Source organism: Poromitra crassiceps (assembly GCF_964638095.1).
Source record: "Poromitra crassiceps genome assembly, contig: HAP1_SCAFFOLD_242, whole genome shotgun sequence".
Lineage (NCBI taxonomy): Eukaryota > Metazoa > Chordata > Actinopteri > Beryciformes > Melamphaidae > Poromitra > Poromitra crassiceps.
Genome location: NW_028152152.1, coordinates 160,092 through 181,226, shown reverse-complemented (window position 1 = coordinate 181,226; position 21,135 = coordinate 160,092). Strand labels below are relative to the sequence as shown.

The 21,135-nt window shown below is 47.0% G+C and overlaps 2 protein-coding genes across 2 annotated transcripts in view; one reads left to right on the top strand and one right to left on the bottom strand.

The window, feature by feature from the left end:
• Positions 1 to 1,630: 1,630 nt before the first annotated feature.
• Positions 1,631 to 2,008, top strand: LOC310770829 (protein Bouncer-like; the record flags this gene model as incomplete). The annotated part of the gene is made up of 1 exon (XM_083663540.1): positions 1,631 to 2,008. One exon carries the CDS (start codon positions 1,631 to 1,633, stop codon positions 2,006 to 2,008), a length of 378 nt encoding a protein of 125 aa, XP_083519666.1.
• A 1,755-nt stretch (positions 2,009 to 3,763) lies between these two features.
• Positions 3,764 to 21,135, bottom strand: part of LOC310770832 (reelin-like) — a gene marked incomplete at both ends in the record, with an annotated part of 171,487 nt that continues 154,115 nt past the window's right edge. Inside the window, 8 exon segments of the mRNA XM_083663543.1 lie at positions 3,764 to 3,860; positions 8,236 to 8,334; positions 8,508 to 8,705; positions 10,571 to 10,790; positions 18,952 to 19,109; positions 19,368 to 19,529; positions 19,787 to 19,860; positions 19,952 to 20,127. Coding sequence (XP_083519669.1) covers positions 3,764 to 3,860; positions 8,236 to 8,334; positions 8,508 to 8,705; positions 10,571 to 10,790; positions 18,952 to 19,109; positions 19,368 to 19,529; positions 19,787 to 19,860; positions 19,952 to 20,127 — 1,184 coding nt within the window.

Here is a 21,135-nt window from a genome sequence, read left to right as displayed (position 1 = left end):
GAACAGTAAGATGATGACATTCCCTGTGTGGTAACTGATAAATGGAGTAAAATAAAGGCATCAAGAGGAAACTCCCATTCAGACTGGTTGGTCTGTGCAGATCTTATCAGCAGGTGTGTTGAAAAGGTGTGGCCTGTGTGCAGGATGTGCTCCAAGTCAATAAGCAGAGAGATCTGTCAGGAGAAGTGATTGGGTAAGCAGAGAGATCTGTCAGGAGAAGTGATTGGGTAAGCAGAGAGATCTGTCAGGAGAAGTGATTGGGTAAGCAGAGAGATCTGTCAGGAGAAGTGATTGGGTAAGCAGAGAGATCTGTCAGGAGAAGTGATTGGGCTTTAACATCTTTAGAATGTGCAGGTAAGTCTTGTCAGTACTGTTTATAATGCCGCACACTGAAATAATATTTTTGTCAGCTCATCTCCAGTCAAACGCAGTGAGCCTTTTCAAAGTGACAATCAGTAGAAATTCTTGACACCTGTGTGTTAGTAACACCAAGGAAGCTCAATCGCTGCTCAGAGATTCTTTGGTGAAGACACTTGGTAAAACACTGCAGAAATTGAGTCAAGTGTCATTTGTTGAATTAAGTTAAATATGAAAAAGAGAAGGATAGGAATAATTTCTTGATTTATAAGGCCAAAATGTTGTAAACTCAGGGGTGGATAGTAAAGACTTACAAATCAGTCACACAAGTGTTTTTTTTTAAGGAAGTACTTTTCATGTTCATTTTTTTTAAACTGTGCTTCTACTCTTTACTCGAGTATATTTTTGAGCCAGTAATCTACTTTTACTTCACTACATCTGTCCACTCTGGGCCAGATAGGCAAGTGGAGAAAGGGAGGTGAGGAAGAGAGGAGGGGTAGAGGGGAGGGGAGGAGATGGAGATTGTTCATATCTAAATTGTATGTTTGATTAGCCTACCTGCTCTACTTCATTACCCTGGCCTTTATCCTATTGGTGACAGATTCTGTCCTTTTTAATATGCGTAATTATTATTTTAAATATTTTTACAAAAGTGTGACACTGTTCATGTTGGAGACATGTCCTTTCCCCCTGTATAAAAACACATTTACTATTATTATATTACATGTCCTATTGTGTGCTATTTTTGTGCCCAAAGCTATTTTTATATGGAGCATGCATTGCCAAAAATTATGCTCCCATCATGGACCAGAGACCTTGGAATTGTAAAAGGCCTTTTTATATACTTTGTTGTTTTGTGTTAATCTGACACTGTTGGTGGTTCTCATCACATCCCTACCCGCCACTGGTTAAAAGGAACACTCTGCCCATTTTCAACCAGCTTTGTATCATTAGAACATCAGTACCGGTAGTATATCAGAAAACTGTAAACGGTTTTGAAGTCTGTCATTTAATTTGACAGTTATTGAGTCTTAAAGTGTGGACCAGTGACATCACTGGTCCACACTAACTCAAATTAATAACTCATTAACTCAAATCAACTCTCAATAACTGTCAAATGAAATGACAGACTTCAAAACAGTTTACAGTTTTCTGATATACTACTGATGTTCTAATGATACAAAGCTGGTTGAAAATGGGCAGAGTGTTCCTTTAAACCCTCACTCAGTTGAATGCCAGATGCCTCTCTCTCTCTCTGCCCTCTAGGCCCAGCATGTCTCATCTCCTGCATGCTGCTGTCATGTGGCTCTACCTGTCCCTGCCCTCGCTGCGTGGTGACAACCTTCTCTGCTTCTTCAGTCCCGTCCTGGAGAGGGAGCACACCTTCCAGCTCATCGTGACAGAGTGCCCCCCCGACGAGCTGTGCTTCCGGGCGGACGGCCGCTACGGCAACTACAGCGCCCTGTCGGCCCACGGCTGCATGGCGGAGGGCCACTGCAGCCAGGTGCACAGCATCCGCCTCAAAGGAACCGTCTACACCATGAGCTTCGCCTGCTGTCACTGGGATTACTGTAACTCCGGCCCCTGCATCACGGCCAAACGCTTCCCCGTCATCCTCACAATAGCTGTGATCCTCCTGGGCAGCTGGTGACTAAAGACTCCTCATCACATTAACATGAGCCTCTCAGAAAGGGAGTTAATTTCACAGGGGAACATGATTATGTGAAGGACCTGAGTGTGGTGGGCCAACGCACAGTGAGCGGTGTGGAGACTGACATCTCCTGTAGGCTCAGCATGGAGTTATGCTGATGTCTGCAGAGGTACTACTATGCAGTGATGCCTGCTGCTGTACTAACTCAATGAATGACATGCCCAGTCTAACGACAATGAGGTGTGACTGTGTGCACCCATGTGACGGCTAGATTCCATTTCAATGGAATTCAATATTGAACATTATCTAAGCAAATAAGCTTGCTTTTAAAGATCTTTTTTAAATCATGAAATAAATATTTTGATCTGAAATCTAAATCCACATTTATTCTCATCACACACACACACACACACACACACACACACACACACACACACAGCGAGAGAGAAAGAGAGCAGCTGGAGCAGTGCGTGTACAGCATGAGGTTTGGACAGTTCTTTATTTCCCTTTTATAAGGCTGCTGGGTCTCCCCATAGTGGATATACATATATATACAGGAGATTGCTATACTGGAGTTACACTGAGGGGAGAGGGTCCATATTACACAGACTTCAAAAAACAACACTGATAGAGCCTCAGGTATCAGAAATCAGCAGAGAGAGAGAGAGGAGGGGGAAACAGCATAAGAGAACAGGGAAGGAGAGAGAGAGAGAGATAGAGGGGGGAGATGCAGTCAGAGAGCCTGACTCGACCGCCTAATAACTTAACACTAGAAAATAACATACAGATTTCACGCACAGTGCATCTTAAATAGGTTACGTGGAGAACCATTTACCATAAATATCTGTATTTTTCGGGAACCAACATATATAAAAAAACCGATAATAAAAAAAATCATTGTTCAGTCTTTAATTCTTTTTTTCTCTTTTCCCCGTCGTGCAAATCGTTCTTTCCTTCTTGCCGTGGAGGCGGGGCGTGTTCCGACTGGCCCACATCCGTTCTGGATAAACGGGGGGAAAAAGGGAACAGAACCGGGCCCCACCCCCCCAAAAAAGCATGAATTAGTAGAAAACGAATGAACGAACGAACGGAACACCACAGTCAACTCATCACGAAAAGAACCCACAGACACACAGAACAGCAAGAACACAGTACTCTTTTTTTCTGTTTTTGTTTTTGTAGCATCGTCATCACCGTTATTCCTCTTAAAGGAGAATTTCGGTTTTTTTGAACCTGGAGCCATTTCCTGGCATTAATTAAGATTTGGCCACTCACCTAGCGATGTCTGCGGCGTTTCTGGGCGTCCTAGCGTTGTTTTGAGATCAATATCGTCCAAGTCAGTCGTAAAATGGAGTTGATTTGGGGCCAAGTGGAAGCCTGTATTTCCTGCATCTAAATAGCTATTTTTCTTCCCGTTTTTGAGTCCATGGGGGGGGAAAAGTAAACAAAAATGGCCGCATCGTCACTCCTTCCTTCCGAGTCTCCTTCCCGCCAACTCGCGTGGTTGGGGGGGGAAGGCTTTGATTGGCTGCAGCGTAAACTGAACGGATGGGCCCGTGTGTCTGGCAGAGGGTGGGAGGGAACGGAGGTCTAAGGCGGACTGGAATCCAGCGGTGGATGGGACTCGACAGGGTTGATGACGTGTTGTCGGGAGAGCGCGGAGATGTGCGCGCGGGCGGAGATGTGCGCGGGTGGGCGTGGTCGATGATGGTCGTGATTGGAAGGTCAGAGGGGGCAAATCCCTTCTCGGCGGGTTCAGGCATGCTGCCGCAGTGCCCGCCTCTTGCAGCTGTAGTAGTGGCGCAGGCCGGTCTGTCTGGCAAAGTTCATCATGTAGTTTTGCTTACGAGTGCTGCGGGGATACAAAGACAGTGAGAGGGGGGGGGGGGGAGGGGGAAGAAAGGGGTGTGGCCATTAGTGATCGAATAAAAGGGCGGCGAAAAAAATGCAGACATCTCCATGCCACGCCCCCTCTCATCCATGCCACGCCCCCTCTCATCCATGCCACGCCCCCTCTCATCCATGCCACGCCCCCTCTCATCCATGCACACACATTCATGCGGCCATTTTTCAGTCAGGTTTCAGGCGTAACCTCAAACACTCAACATGGCTGATGATGGCTCAGAGGATGGGTGGCGGTGGCGCTACTCTACACAAGTGGAGTTCTTTACACTACTGTACATATGAGAGGCGGTTAATAACGGGTGGACAATGGCGGTAGAACTATAGCTACATGTATCGAATGGCGGTGCGAGACCAAAATGTCACAAGACGAGACACGGGACACAGAGTTTACAAACATACTACGATTACAGATGCTAGAGGGTTGAATAACTCTGACCCTGCTCTACCGGAGTGTTTGAGGTCAGAGTTCAGAGGAACAGCCATCACATGGGAGTGAGGTCAGAGTTCAGAGGAACAGCCATCACATGGGAGAAAGGGAAATAATGTAAACAAAACAAAAAGGCATAACAAAATGCAGGGTTGTGAGCAGAGAAGGAGTGATATTGAACTAAGAGACACAGAGAGAAGCTGCGGGAAGATCGCTTTTGCTTAGCCTGTTCATTGCCTCTTCCATCCAGCAGTGCGGTGCCAGTGAGCCAGGAGTGCAGCCAGGGCAGGCAGGGGCCTCTGCGAAGCGGGTGGGGGTTTGGGGGTCGGGGGTGGGACTGGTTAGGGGATGGGGAGTGTGTGGCTGGTGTGGTGATGGGTGGGGGTGTGAAGGTGGAAGAGGGGCCCGACTGATGAAGTGGATCGTCTGTGTGTGTTTTTCTGTCAAACAGCAGGGGGCAGCACGGAGGGAGCTCCTGGCTCTTATCATCGTGTGGTTGGCCGTAGACAGACAGCCATGAGTGTAGGAGTGATGGAGAGCTGGCGTTGACAGTCGATCCGTGAAGCCATGCAAGGAACTGGATGGAGGTTCGTCAGGTGAAACTATATCTCTGGCCAAATGTGTCTGTAGCAGGAATTAATGTTGCTAGATGCCCTGCATTGCAACTGATATCGGTGTGTGTGAATGGAAAAAAAAAAGATGTTCAATGCTTGAATGAGATAAAGTCCTTTTCAAATAGAATCCTTGGACTGTGTGTGTCAGCTGGTGGGCTGAATTAGTAGCTGGGTCAAAGACACTAGAGCGGTGTCTCATAGAGGCAGCAGCAAGAACACAACAGATATAGTGATGGATTACATCACACATATACACACAAACACAATACCATTGACATTTGTACATACCAGTATGTGTAAGTTCTTTGCATTAAAAAGATAATATACGAAAAATAGAATTATAAACTACACATCAAAGCCATAATACAATAATGTATCCTCAGATGGTGACATTGTGTTGAATTAAGTTAACAAACCAACTTTTAGGAATGGAGTTATTATTTCACGATTGGAAAATAAAGTAGAATATTTGCGCCAAGCGTTCATGATTTCACCATTAATTATTTCCTTCCACAACAGGTCATGATTTTCTATTTTTATACAATACATTTTTATGTTGTTTTTCTCTCTAAAGATGTGTTCCTGTGTGGATTGCTGCGTGCTGCTTCATTCTGTCAGCAGCGCCTCCACCTGGACACTGTGGGGTGGCTGGCCTGCTTATAGAGTGCTGCAGGAGTCCCAAAACCCAGAAATGAGTTTGTATCAAAGTCAGTGTGGGTTTTTTTATGGGTTTGTGGTTATGATGCCTGAAATATGGTTAACAAAAGTTTATGATACTTGCACATTTTGTTCAGCAAGATAATCTTCACAAATGAACACCACTTTTTTTAAGCGTTTTCTGTCGATCACATTTACGCTTCAGAAATCATAGAAGTTCTGTTCATTTGTGAAGATTATCTTGCTGAACAAAACTTGTTATTTTCGGCAATAATCAAAACCTGGGGCGATGCTAACTTTCGGGTCGGCCGATAAAAATATGAGCTCTATTGGCCTGACTGGGGCTTACGTTAAGGTGAAGGCATGGAGATGATGGTGGTGGTGATGATGAGGGGAGGGCTGGGTGACAGTGAAAGTGAGGGAGGGGGTGCGCGATGTAACAGGGAGAAGTTGGGTTGGGGGCACCGGGAGGGGGGCATTCAGGAAGTGGCGGAGAACTTACCTGACACTACAGCCATGCCAGAGGGAGCAGAATACAGAAGAGAGCAGAGGTTAGAGCGCGAGAGGGGAGGGGCAGGTGGAGGAGGGGGCAGCTGTCTCGCAGAAAGGTCTGGGGGGGCAGAAACCCCGGCCTGGGGAGGCAGGGGGAGGGGGCCCGAAGCAGGGAGGAGGGGGGAGAGAGGAGAGGCAGAGAGATGGTCAAGAAGGTTCAAGGAAGAACCCAAGTATCAGGAGGAGAGAATAAGTAGAGGAGAAGCCGAAAGTGGTGGAGAGCGAATGAAAGTGAAGGAATGGAACAAAGATGGAAGGAAATGAGAGACAGGTAGAGGTGGATATAGCAGTAGTCCATGAGAGACAGGTAGAGGTGGAGATAGCAGTAGTCCATGAGACAGGTAGAGGTGGAGATAGCGGTAGTCCATGAGAGACAGGTAGAGGTGGAGATAGCAGTAGTCCATGAGAGACGGGTAGAGGTGGAGATAGCAGTAGTCCATGAGAGACAGGTAGAGGTGGAGATAGCAGTAGTCCATGAGAGACAGGTAGAGGTGGAGATAGCAGTAGTCCATGAGAGACAGGTAGAGGTGGAGATAGCAGTAGTCCATGAGAGACGGGTAGAGGTGGATATAGCAGTAGTCCATGAGAGACGGGTAGAGGTGGATATAGCAGTAGTCCATGAGAGACAGGTAGAGGTGGATATAGCAGTAGTCCATGAGAGACAGGTAGAGGTGGATATAGCAGTAGTCCATGAGAGACAGGTAGAGGTGGAGATAGCAGTAGTCCATGAGAGACGGGTAGAGGTGGATATAGCAGTAGTCCATGAGAGACGGGTGGAGGTGGATATAGCAGTAGTCCATGAGAGACAGGTAGAGGTGGATATAGCAGTAGTCCATGAGAGACAGGTAGAGGTGGATATAGCAGTAGTCCATGAGAGACAGGTAGAGGTGGATATAGCAGTAGTCCATGAGAGACAGGTAGAGGTGGATATAGCAGTAGTCCATGAGAGACGGGTAGAGGTGGAGATAGCAGTAGTCCATGAGAGACAGGTAGAGGTGGAGATAGCAGTAGTCCATGAGAGACAGGTAGAGGTGGAGATAGCAGTAGTCCATGAGAGACGGGTAGAGGTGGAGATAGCAGTAGTCCATGAGAGACGGGTAGAGGTGGAGATAGCAGTAGTCCATCCGTTGTATACCAGAGAGGGAGGCAAACAAATAGAAAGAGGGACCCGGGGGTTTTGGAGCAAAGGAAGGACAGGAGAGCAGCAAGGTAGGAAGGAAAGGCGTGAGGACCATGACGTAAGCAGAGGTCAATAGCAGGAGGACACAAGGCAGCACGAGCAGAGGAGTGAATAATCAGCACATGATCAAACAAGGGAGGGAGTGATATACATATAAGCAGCAGGGAGGAAAGGCATGTGGGATGCAAAAGAAAAGAGTGAAGAGGAGGAGGAGGAGTGAGTGAAGGAGTGAAGGAGTGAACAGGTGAACAGAGAGAAAGAAATAAACAAAAGAGCAAAGTGTGAGGATCACCATCACTCTTTTCAGCAGACACTGTTGAAAACCGTGTGAGTGAGAGAGAGGGAGTGGAGTTGGTCATGGCCACACTAGACCAGGGACAGCTCAGGTTAGGTGTGTGTGTGTGCGTGTGTGCGTGTGTGTGTGTCTGTGTGTGTGCGTGTGTGTGTAACTTGACACATCACTCTATATCGATTGTACAAGTGCTAGAGTGCATTTGACATGACTGTATGTAGCATTTGAAATGCATTGGGTACAAGCCTGAATTAGCCCCCACATCATGAGGGAACATTGCTCTGTTACCCACAGCAACATGCAGGAAATGCATTCAAAACACTTCATGATCAGCGGCATGTAAAGAATATGTACGAATTATCTAAGTGTCGACTTTTTTGCATAATATGTTCGGTGACCTGCAGAAACTTTGCAACTCCAATTTTGCTATTCCTTTTTTCCTACTATAATCGGATGCTGGAATTGTCTTCCAAATTCACGACCCTGGTCGCAGACTAAAACACTAAAACACTTCTGAGGCAAAGGCAGACTGAGGCTCTGTCAGGAGGGCCAGTCTGGGGGCGGGGCGCCAGGGGCCCCGACTGGCGATCGGGTACTCACAGAACTACTTCCACGTGGTCCAACGCCCACTGGTCATGTCCTGCGCCGGCGTGGCGTGGCTGCCACCATCGCAGCATCACCCCTTTAACCCTCGCCTCTCTGGAGACACCAAAATGGGAGACATGAGGTCAAAGGTCAAACGGTTTCACACCATTCCCAACTGTCTTTACGGCATTGGGTTCAAATGTGATGAGTGAGGGTCAAACACTTATTATCATAGTAGTGATGTGCCTGTGTCTGTCTGCCTGTACGCCTCTCTATGTGTCACTCACAGTGGGATGTTGTAGGAGACCCTCTGGGCCTTGATGAAGTCTTTGTGCTGGTGCTGGGCGATGACGTGCCAGCTGACCCCGTTGTTGACGCTGTACTGCAGCAGCACGGCCCGGTCCACCGTGTCGGCCTGGTCCAGAGCGATGTTACAGCTGTCTGTCTGCGATGTGCTGCCGATCTGCAGCACAAACATGATCTTGCTGGGGGGGGGGGGGGGGGGGGGGGGGGGCAGATAGAGGGGGAGGGAAGATGTGAGGGAGGAAATAGACGTTTTTTCTCCCCGATTGTACTCCCCCCGCTGTCTCGCTCGTTGCTCCGCCCCCTCTGCCGATCTGGGGAAAGCCGTAGACGAGCACATGATTCTTCCGATACATGTGCAGTCGCCAGCCGCTTCTTTTCACCTGACTGCGAGGGGTTTCACCGGCAGGATGTACGTAGGGCATGGGAGGATCACGCTATTTCCCCCAGTTCCCCTCCCCCCCGAACAGGCACCCGGACTGACCAGAGGAGGCACTACTGCAGCGACCAGGAGGACACATGCCCCACCCGGCTTCCTGCCCACAGACACGGCCAATTGTGCCAGTATAGGAACATCTGACCAAGCCGGATGTACCGTTGCCGGGAATCGAACCCGGGTCTCCGCGGTGTTAAGGGCTCATTATACTCGAGCAAGCTCCGTGGGGGTGGAGCTCCGCGAGTCTCCGCGAGTCACCGTGCGGACCTCGCGCTGGGGCAGATGCTGTTATACTCAGAAGTGATCAGCCAAGTGATCAGCATGTATTGTACAATGGTAATAGTGAGAACAGCCCGTGAAAAGTCGCAATGAAATGCTATTATGTGCAGTACTGAGTGCGCTTTCACTCTCAAACGACCGTACATCAGCACATGAATGAATCACCAAACTTGTTTTTACTGAAAGCCGTTTTAGTTCTCAGCCCTGATAGCCTACTCTGTGCTGCTTTTAATCTCTCTCAATCATGCTCTCAACACAACACATTTACTTGGTGAAATGACTAAAAACGAACAGTTGCAAATCAAAGTTTATAGCCTACCACATGGGTCAAGAAATGTGGGGAAAACACAGCTCAGTGTTCAGGGCTCAGTGGCTTGAAAGCGGCCATGTTTGGAGAGAAGCCGTGCGGAGGTCGCACTGTGAGAAAAAAAATCAGGCACAAGGCGAGCGCCCGACGGAGGTAGCGAATAACCACGCCCAACAAATTTACGTCATTTGACGTGCCCGGCCCTTGGGGGGGGGGGGGGGGGGGCGGGGTGCAACCGGACGCGTGCGCGCCTCGGTGCGGACAGCTGCTGCGCTTTTTCAGAGAGGACTGCCTCTCTTCACAGTCTGATTCAGTCAGCACATCCGATACAGGCTACAGTATCATAAGCAGTACTAATGACCAAACCACATCAAACCTGCACACCGCATGCAGCTCTAAAAAGCAAAATCACAGTATGATCTCTATAGTTTATCTGCACGCTCAAAGACACTCTTGTCGTGCGCACGGGAGGGAGGGAGAGAGACAATGTGAGCAGCATTAAATAAAAAACAGAGCATGCCAGGCTGGCTGACTCCACCTGCCTGCGTGAGTGACGTTTGATTTGCACCTACAGTGCTGGCAGCGCCACCACGCTCGATGTGGTGAGGGCGAGAATAACATGCATTTTGGTATATCCTTACTGTGAATTCGACAGTGATTAAGCACACTCGGAATCATATCAAAATCGCGTAATTTTATGCAGAATCCATGATAAGGTACAGGAAAAACATCGAAAATACAAAGGGAAAATATATATGTAGTCAATATTTTAGAGACCCCCCAAAGTTTCACAAGTCATGTTTTCAGGGGGTCTCATTTTTTTTTAGGGGAGCCAACGCCCCCCCAGCTCCCCCGTAGTTCGCACACTGAGCATAAAGCAGCCTTTAGGCGATGTTACCTCTACACTACCCAGACACCCCCTGGCTCTCCGTCTGTTGTACTGTATGCTGTGGTGTTAAGCAGCGACTCCAGAGGTGTAGGCTACGTGCACATAACTAGTTGACATGTTGTGGTAGTACCTGTACCTGGCTCTGGTGAGGTCCAGGGGTTTGGTAACAGCCTGCCTCATCTTACAGCCGTTAAAGTAGAGCGAGTCTCCGTGGGCGTGGGGTGACAGCTGGCCACACCCACTGCCCACGCCGCCGCCCTGGATCAGCTGCCAGCTCTCCTGAGACACGCTGCCAGACTCAAAGTTGTCCTTGATGGAGCTGGGCAGGTCACTGCTGGACAGGGAGCAGTCGTCACCTGTTGAGGAGTGAGGAGAGAGAAGAGGGTGACGAAATAGAGAGAGAGAAGAGATGACACAACTGGCGACTGTGGGGCTGACATGATTTGTAAAGTAAAGCGTACATAAAATAGCAACTTTGGCATGTATGAGAATATGTAAGCCCCCCATTTTTCTTTTAAGGGTAACATATGGATATGCTGCTTCATGTATGTCCAGATGTGTGTCTGGGCGAATATACCGGGATTCACATTCACAGTATAATGACTCAGATTGACGTTTGAATTGTGCTCTTGGTAGAGCTGCTATTTTATTGTTACACTCTACTGACCAGTCCTTATGCAGTGCCTTGATTTATGACTTTCATACATGTACAATGCTGTATTACTGATTGTATGTGTAGGAGCCAATTAGCGCTCTTCTATAAGTAAGACCGACCCCTTTGCGCTGATCAGGTGTTTCGCCCGGAAGAGCATACAGTTTTTGACCACACACACCCACGGTAGGCAGCTTGTTGCTGCAGTACCTAAATTACCTGTTTATTTGTTGTTTGTTTGCTACTGGAAATGCTGTGGAAACAAAGAGGATTACTAGAAAATAAATGTAACGAGTATCAAAGCAAGAAGTTGTCTGGACTTTGATTCAATCAAACAAGGTAACGTGTGCGTCAATCAGGTGAAGCCCTGGCATAGCACCTCAGTGGCTTAAAGCATTGGCTTAGCTTCTACAATCAAGTCAAAAACTTTGCTTTCGTGGAGTTTGGAGTTTGAAGAAGAGTTGGGAGTTTCTTCACGTTGTGATTGTTACGCGAGGAGGATTCCGATCGGCTGGTTGCTGTGTGATTGGAGCACTTCGCCAGCTGCATCTCGTCTAATCAACGGCTGCCCGGGACGCAGAGACCGAGAGGTGTGTAGGCTGCGGCGGCGGTGGGAGAGCCCCGGACGGGAGCCAGTGGTTGGAGCTCTGAGCGCGGAGTGTGTTGCCAGCTGCATTGCATCTGCTGATCGCCTGCCAGGACGCAACGCTGTTGGAGCTTCTGGCCGCTTTGATTCATGGAACAACATTCAGGATAATCGAGGTATGTGTAGCGCTACCACCGTTTAGATGGCCATCTAGGTTTGTGTGCACACATTAACTGGCGTAATTCCATGGTTGCTGAAGGGGATGAACTTGAACAATAAACGTTGATCTTTTGCGAACTGTTGACTGTCGGACAATGTCGAATAACGGTAACGCGGAGCAGTCTGACAAGCGGTCAGGTGCGGGCGCGCATACAGCAGCCAAATCGGACAGTGGGGCTGGCTGTAAAGAGGAAGTATTGGGAAAACGAGTGAGCAAACTTTCCGTTAAAGCACTTGCTGAGAGATTGGACACATTGCAAAATAGTAGAGAAAATAAACTAAATAAGGCTGTCGATTTAAGAAGAGCAATACAAGGTTTAATTGATAATAATGAAATCTCGAAGGTAAAGGGTGCTTTTGATGGTTACATTAAATTGTGTGATGACATTGAGTGCATACATGATGCTTTGATGGCTTTACTGCCAAAGGAGGAACACGAACGACATGAAATATGGTATAAGGCCAAAATGATGTTCAATGATGAATTTGTTGTCACTGTCCGAGAGTGGATGAAAAGCAATGAAAATTATGTGTCTGAAAATGAAGGTGCTGGTAATATGAATGAAGGTGCTGGTAATATGAATCAAAATGCTGGTAATCATGATGTTGTCACTGTCAATCAAAATGTTGGGATTTGTGATGGTATAAGTCCTGATGACAGTGTGTCCAGAGTGGGCAGAAAAGGTTCAAATAAAAGTTGCACCAGTATCCGGTCTACCACTTCTTCAGCACAAATTAAAGCAGCAGCAGAAAGAGCTGCAATTGTTGCTCGTATGGCAGCTTTAAAGGAGCTACAAGCATTGGAGGAAGAGGAACAAAAAATAAGGAGGAAAAAGCAACAACTGGAATTGGAAACCGAGCTAGCAGCATCTACTGCTAAGCTGTCAGTGTTGCATGCTTATGATGGACAGCATTCCTCTCATGCACCAACGGATGGCATGGACTCTTATTATAAAAAAGGGATAAAGGAGGCACCATGCATCACACTTGACCCTATGGCACAGCCATATGAGCCTGCAGTATGGAAACCAACACATTGCCACTCAATGCCACAGAGCAAACAACCAGCGATGGATGCTAGACCAAAGCAATGTTTCAGTGCAATAAACCAAGTTGTGGATGCACAGGACCAACAACATCAGCAAACATCACATGTTTTCCAAAGTGGTGCTACAATTGCTCGAGCAAATCAAAGTAGTGGACAATATGTAAATCAACAACAACAAAATGATCAAATTCCATCTGGAGATGTCATCACTATCATGAACAAACAAAATGAATTAACATCTGCACTTGTACACCAGCAGCACCTACTCTCCTTGCCAACACGAGAGATTCCTATGTTTGAAGGAGATCCGTTTCAATATCAAGCCTTTATGAAATCATTTGAGCAAGGAGTGGAAAGCAAGGCCAGCGAAGCTGACTGCTTGTATTATTTGGAACCGTTCACCAAAGGACAGCCAAAGGAGTTGGTTCGTAGCTGCCAACATATGGCTCCTGAACGTGGCTACATTGTTGCTAAGGGACTCCTCCAAGAACACTTTGGAAATAAATATAAGATCGCCACTGCATATATTGAAAAGGCTTTGGCTTGGCCAACAATACGATCTGATGATGTTAAAGCCCTACAACCATACGCTTTGTTTTTGCGTGGTTGTACTAATGTCATGCAAGAACTCCATTATATGCAGGAATTGGATATGCCAACTAATATGAGAATGGTCATTTCCAAGTTGCCATACAAGCTCAGGGAGCGATGGAGAGCAAAAGCCCATGATATTATGGAAATCTCTAAAGATCGAGCTCATTTCATGGACATTGTTGTTTTTCTTGAGAAACATGTGCGCGTACTCTCAGACCCGATCTTTGGTGACATTGAGGGCACGTCGCCACCAACAGCCAGTTTAAAGCCTTTCAACAAGTTTCATCTTCAGTCAAGCCACAGAGTGAGAGGAAGTAGCTTTGCCACTACAATAACATCAAGGGATTCTGAACATAAAACTACAACAAATGGCTCAAGAAGACAGGAGAGCTTATATTGTCAGTGCTGTTCACGTGCTCACCTTTTGGAGAAATGTCAACAATTTAAAGGCAAGAAGCACAGAGACAAGATTCGCCTTATAATGGAGAAAGGCATTTGTTTTGGATGCTTATGTACTGGCCACATAAGTCGGGACTGTAACAAGCGCTTGACCTGCGAAGTTTGTGAGCAACAACATCCTACTGTGCTTCATATTAAGAAGACGCATATGGAATCAGAACAAACAAATGAGGCACCAGGAGTGAAACAATCAACTCTCCCTCAGACATGTGGACGTACAGGGGATGGAAGAGATCGGTGTATTCTGTCTATTGTTCCAGTGCAGGTCAAGTCAGCCAAGGGACATGAGGTCATACAGACCTATGCATTTTTGGACCCTGGCAGTTCTGCTACATTCTGTTCAGAAGATCTTATGCAGAAGTTGAGCATTCCAGGAAAAAGAACTAATTTCCTTTTGACAACTATGGGGCAGGAAAAGGTCGTTCCAGCATACTCCTTATCTGGAATGGAGGTGTCTGGTCTGGAGGAAAATAACTTTTATCCGCTCCCAGAAATTCTCACACAGAAGAAGATGCCAGTTACTGCAGATAACATCGCTACTGCTGCAGACTTGAAAAGGTGGCCTTATTTGTCAAAGATTTGTATCCCCAGCATAAAGGCCAATGTTGACATGTTGATAGGAACCAACGCTCCCAGGTTATTGGAACCTTGGGAAATTGTTAACAGTCGTGGAGATGGCCCCTACGCTATAAGAACAGTGTTGGGATGGGTCATCAATGGTCCCTTAAATGGAAATGGGCGTGGCAGCAATCTTGACATTGAGCTTCCTTCTGTTGTGGTGAATAGAATTTCTGTATCCAACTTGGAGCTCATGCTGAACAATCAGTATAGCTACGACTTTAATGAAAAGCCCTCAGAGGACAAGGAGATGTCTAGAGAAGACTGCAGATTCATGGAGATCATGAAACACTCAGCAACACTACAGGATCAGAGGTACTGGCTGAAGTTGCCGCTTAAGAAACCTGAAGTTCTCCTACCGAACAACTTTGCCGTGGCCAAGCAGAGGATACTTGGATTGAGGAGGAGGTTTGTGAAGAGCCCGCAGTTGCACAGGGACTATTCAAGCTATCTCAACGGAGTTATTGATAAAGGTTATGCGGAGCAAGTACCTCAGCAGCAGTTGCACGGTCAAAATGGGAAGGTGTGGTATATCCCACACCACAGCGTCTATCATCCCAGAAAAGGTTCATTACGAGTGGTGTTTGATTGTGGGGCCACGTTTAAAGGAACATCGCTAAACAGCGAGCTACTGCAAGGTCCCAACCTCACCAGTTCATTGCTTGGAGTTCTTGTACGATTCAGGCAGGAGCCTGTTGCGTTTATGGGGGACGTGCAGGCTATGTTCCATCAGGTGAAGGTTGTGGAGCAGGACAGAGATCTGCTTCGGTTTCTTTGGTGGCCAAAGGGAGACTTCAGCAGAGAGCTCCAGGAGTACAGAATGACGGTGCATTTGTTCGGGGCTGTTTCATCGCCCAGTTGCGCTAGTTATGCGCTGAGGAAAACTGCTGACGACAGCAAGTCTGATTTTTCTGCGGAGACTGTTCAAGCTGTAAAGCGACATTTTTATGTGGACGACTGTTTGATGAGCTTGGGCTCAGAAAGTGAAGCCATGCAAATGATAAACGACCTCAATGCTCTCTGTAAAAGAGGTGGATTCATTCTGGACAAATGGATCAGCAATAGTCGAGCAGTGTTGCAAACAATTGCAGAAGACCGATGGGCTAAGGATCTAAAGGAGCTCAATTTGGACAGAGATAAGCTTCCCATTGAGAGAGCTTTGGGTCTACTTTGGTGTGTCGAGTCAGACGTCTTCAAGTTCAAGATGGAAGTGAAACAGCAGTCTCTAACAAGACGCGGCATGTTGTCCACATCCAGCTCAGTGTACGATCCTTTGGGCATGTTGGCACCAGTCACTTTGTCTGCCAAGATGATGCAACAAGAGCTTTGCAGGAGAACCTGTGGCTGGGATGATGCCTTGCCGCCAGATATTTCAAATCAGTGGCAACAGTGGTTGGCAGACATCAAGTTGTTGGCATCATTCAAGGTGGACAGATGTATAAAGCCAAAGGACTTTGGTCAGCCCATGCACAGCCAACTGCATCACTTTGCCGACGCTAGCAAAGATGGCTACGGCACTGTAAGTTACATCAGGCTGAAGAACCACAGAGCCAATGTGCATGTTGCTTTCTTATTGGGAAAGGCCAGAGTTACACCGCTGAAATCTGTAACTATTCCACGCCTGGAATTAACAGCTGCTGTCCTGGCTGCCAGAGTCGATGTGATGCTGCAGTCGGAGCTTCAACTGCAGCTCGACAAGTCTGTGTTTTGGACAGACAGTACTTCAGTTTTGAAGTACATAAATAACGAGGACAAGAGATTCCACACATTTGTGGCGAATAGGATCACCACCATAAGAGAAGTTTCAAGCCCTTCACAATGGAGGCACGTTGGCTCCAAAGAAAACACCGCCGACGTTGCATCAAGAGGAATGAAGGTGCCTGACTTTTTAAAGAACCACAGTTGGCTGGAGGGTCCCAGGTTTCTTTGGAATTCTGAGGAAGATTGGCCAGCAAAGTATGGTGGGGACATCAAAGTGGACTCTGATGATCCAGAGGTTAAAAGGGATACCTCTGTGAATGTTGTCATTGTTGACAATCCACTCAATGCAACTGACCATCTCATGACATATTTCTCAGACTGGAAAAGGCTCAAAGTGTCAGTAGCCTGGTTTCTCAGACTGAAAACCATTCTGTTGGAGCGCAGTCAGAGAAAGCGTTTGAACGCCGCTGGAGATGCACAAGCTGGTCAACTGGGAAGAGCAAATGCCACACCAAGGAGTAACATCTTGGCACCAAAAGATCTGTTGGAAGCAGAGTGGGCTATTGTTCGCTATTGTCAACAGCAAAGATTTCAGGACGAAATTTCCTCCCTGTCATCTAAAGCAGGAACAGTAAGCAGACAAAGTTCTATTTATAAGCTGGATCCGATTTGGGAAGACGGACTCCTAAGAGTTGGAGGAAGACTGAGCAAGGGAGCAATTCCTTTGGAGGTAAAACACCCACTCATTCTCTCAAAAGATCAGCATATTTCCATGCTTATTCTTAAGGATATTCACCAACTTTTAGGTCACAGTGGTCGAAACCATACACTGTCTGCACTGAGGAGGAAGTTCTGGATCACCAACGCTAACTCAGCTGTCAGGAAGATCATATCTAAATGCAGCTTTTGCAGACGCTATAATGGAAGAGCTATGGCGCAGAAGATGGCAGATCTTCCGAAGGAGAGAGTCATCCCGGATTTACCTCCATTTACCAATGTTGGTATGGACTATTTTGGACCTGTGGAAATAAGAAGAGGCAGAGCAACTTGCAAGCGTTATGGAGTGATATTTACCTGCTTGGCAAGTAGAGCAGTTCATTTGGAGGTGGCAAACTCACTGGAGACTGACTCCTGCATAAATGCTTTACGTCGGTTCATCAGCAGGAGAGGTCAAGTGGTCCACATCAAGTCAGACAATGGAACCAACTTTGTCGGAGCGGAGAGAGAACTGAGAGAGGCTCTTGCTGCATTAAATCATGAGCAGATTCAAGGAGCTCTTATGTCAGCTGGAGTTGAATGGAGTCCCCCCGCAGGATCCCATCATGGCGGGGTTTGGGAGCGCCTCATACGCACAGTAAGGCGCGTCCTCAGTTCAGTCTTGCATCAGCAGATGTTGGATGACGATGGACTCAACACAGTTATGTGTGAAGTGGAATCTATTCTTAACGATCGTCCGATAACCAAGTCATCCGACGATCCGAATGATTTGGAACCTCTAACGCCAAATCATCTGCTTCTATTGAAAGGAAAACCAGCTCTGCCACCTGGTCTCTTTGAACCCGCTGACATGTATGTGAAACGTCGATGGAGACAAATTCAGTATATCTCTGATTTGTTTTGGAAGCGCTGGATCCGGGAATATCTGCCGCTGCTCCAAGAAAGACAGAAGTGGAATCAGAAGAAGAGGAGTTTAGTTGCTGGAGATGTTGTCGTCATCATGGATCCTTCAGCTCCACGTGGTTCCTGGCCTCTTGGCAGAGTGTTGGAGGTTTTCCCTGACAAAAGGGGCCTGGTGCGTTCTGTCAATCTACAAACCAAAAACAACATTATTAAAAGACCTATAACGAAACTTTGTTTACTACAAGAGGTGTAGATTGAATTACATTGCATTTCATGTGGTGATGGTGCTGCATTTATGGTACTTGTGGGTTTCATATTTGGCTCCTCTGTGGTTTTGTATTGAATTGTTGTGTCTAGCCGCCACTAACAATTAGGGGGCGGTGTGTAGGAGCCAATTAGCGCTCTTCTATAAGTAAGACCGACCCCTTTGCGCTGATCAGGTGTTTCGCCCGGAAGAGCATACAGTTTTTGACCACACACACCCACGGTAGGCAGCTTGTTGCTGCAGTACCTAAATTACCTGTTTATTTGTTGTTTGTTTGCTACTGGAAATGCTGTGGAAACAAAGAGGATTACTAGAAAATAAATGTAACGAGTATCAAAGCAAGAAGTTGTCTGGACTTTGATTCAATCAAACAAGGTAACGTGTGCGTCAATCAGGTGAAGCCCTGGCATAGCACCTCAGTGGCTTAAAGCATTGGCTTAGCTTCTACAGTATGTCTACATTGTTTTTGTACAAAAAATATATATCGCAAAAAAAGGAACTTTGGCCAACTCCGAGTGTCCAAGACATTTCTTCAGAATTGTTTAATGTTTAATCACTTATGGAACTTTTTTTTACCATGTCTCCATTTTCCACAAAATGACCCTTTGTGGTGCATCACTTCACTTCACCATGCTGTAATAATAGTAATTTGAATAACTCCACTTAGACTAACACCTCTCAGCTCAACAGGTTCAATGATAAAGAACGGTGTTTGTTGCTACGAGTTTGAATCTAATATGTTGTTTGTGGCCCACCATGGTACCCCTCGTCACAGATGCAGACCACTCCATTGGTACAGTAGCCATGGCCGCTGCAGAGTCCTGGACAGGCCTCTCCTATGTAGACGTGGTCCACGCCCCAGCCGTGACGCTCTCCTGTCCCCTCCTTTTGGATCCAGCGGAACTCGGTGGCCCTGGACATATGAATAACAAATCACAAGATGTTTACAGAACTCACGGCTTGCAATCGAGAGATCAGCAGCACACAATTTGGCATTCAAAGACAGAAAAGAAAAAAATATCCAAAGGGTGATAATTTGTGATATTTCCCAGTGCTAGGGACAAAAGCCAAATCTGCATGCTCCTACGCTGAAGACACATGTTCCTACTATGAAGATGCATGTTCCTACCCTAAAGACACATACTTCTACCCTGAGGACACATGTTCCTACCCTGAAGACACATGGTCGGGCAGCTGCACGGTGACCCTGGTCCATGTGGAGCTGTTGACTGGGCTGTAGATGGTGGACTCGTGGAACTGGAAGGGAGAGCAGCCCACGTTGTTGACGGAGGAGGGGAGGCACTCTGACTGAACCAACTGCCACGAGTCAGACCTGGGGGAGGAGAGCGGGAGCTGAAAACTGTTCATGTACAATGTGTTTCCATGCATGAACCATGTATCAAATCATCTTTAAAGGCAGAAACAACAACACGGGGGATACTCTTACACTCTTTAGAAGTTACCCAGAAGCTATTTTGTGATGAACTGTTGTTATGACTTTCAACAACCCCTAAAGAAATGGTGTGAAGCGTGAGGACGTTTTCATCTTTTTAGGAACATCTTTCATAAAGGAACCCCCGTTTCTCTCACCTCGCGTCCTTCCTGAACTGCAGCAAGATAGAATGGTGGTCTTCACAGGTGTCTGCCTCGCATCCAACAACAATCTGCACCATAGAGAAAGATAATGAAGGACTGAAGACACCATGTACACAAGATTAAAGACAGCAGTTGAGTTGAGACGTTCTCGGGCGCTACCTTGAACTGCAGAATGTATCCAGGCTGCACTATGAGTTCACGAGTGGCCAGGATGTTGTGCGTCTTGTCCTGGTTCTTGTTGGGCCAGTACAGGTGGAAGGACGGGTTCCCACAGAAGCCAGCTGTACGCACAGCGTTAGGGTAGAAACTCCAGCTTTCCTCATGAGAAACACCCTCTGGCAAAAGACACAAAGAGAGAGGGAGGAAGGAGATTCAATACAATTTCCAAAATCTTAAAGGTCCCAATTCGTGCAGCTGTAACCTCTTAAAAACGTGTGTCTCTGGTCCATAAAACATGATTCTGGATTAATCTGTCGAAAATATAGCAACCCCGTTTGTTGTGACGGAGTTCTCACTTCCTCATCTCGTCGCTTCCCAAGAATGGCCTGTTTCTATAATATATTCAGAACTAACAGTTCCCATTGGCCGCTGAGGGAGAGCCCGCCCCAGGCTCCCAGCGGCCAATCAGATTAGCGTCTGTGGACCAGCACGCTAGGTTGCGAGTTATCGTTAACTTAACGGTACTATGCTAAAGAGGACATCTCAAAATGCCTAGACTTACCGAATGCACCTCTGCAGTTGCTGGATCACGTACAGTTGGCGTCGCTCCAGCTAGAAGTGTTAATTTTGTGGCTATAGACTAAATGGTGCAGGTAGCTTGTGTGAGAGAGACCCGCGCAGTATGCAGGAGGAAGCTAGTGACGTCCCAATTCCCCTCTGGGCAAACGAAGCGTTTGGGGGTGTGGCTTGGAGGAGACTGCAGGGGGACGCTGGATAGGGACAAATCCAACTGTGGCAGTTCTGAGCGTGTGACCACTCATTACAGGGAGGGCTGACAGCAGTATATATGCATTTACAAGTAAAAACAGCTTTTGCACGGAATGGGACCTTTAACACGTTCACTGCCAATGACGAGTTGACTCGTCAAAAAAAATCCAACGGTTGACTGCTAATGACGAGTTGACTCGTCAAAAAAAAAAAAAAAAAAAATTTGACGGTGGGACGTGGATCAACGCCCCCCACGTCTCCTATAAAAATATTGGAGCCACCGAACGTGTACAACCCATTCCACCGACCCACTAAGTGGCGACAGTGCTCTCCAGACTAGAAAAAGTCGAGCCAAAACTGCAGGGGAAAGCGCGAGGAAACCATTCTCATACTGTAAAATGGATTGGCGAAAACGC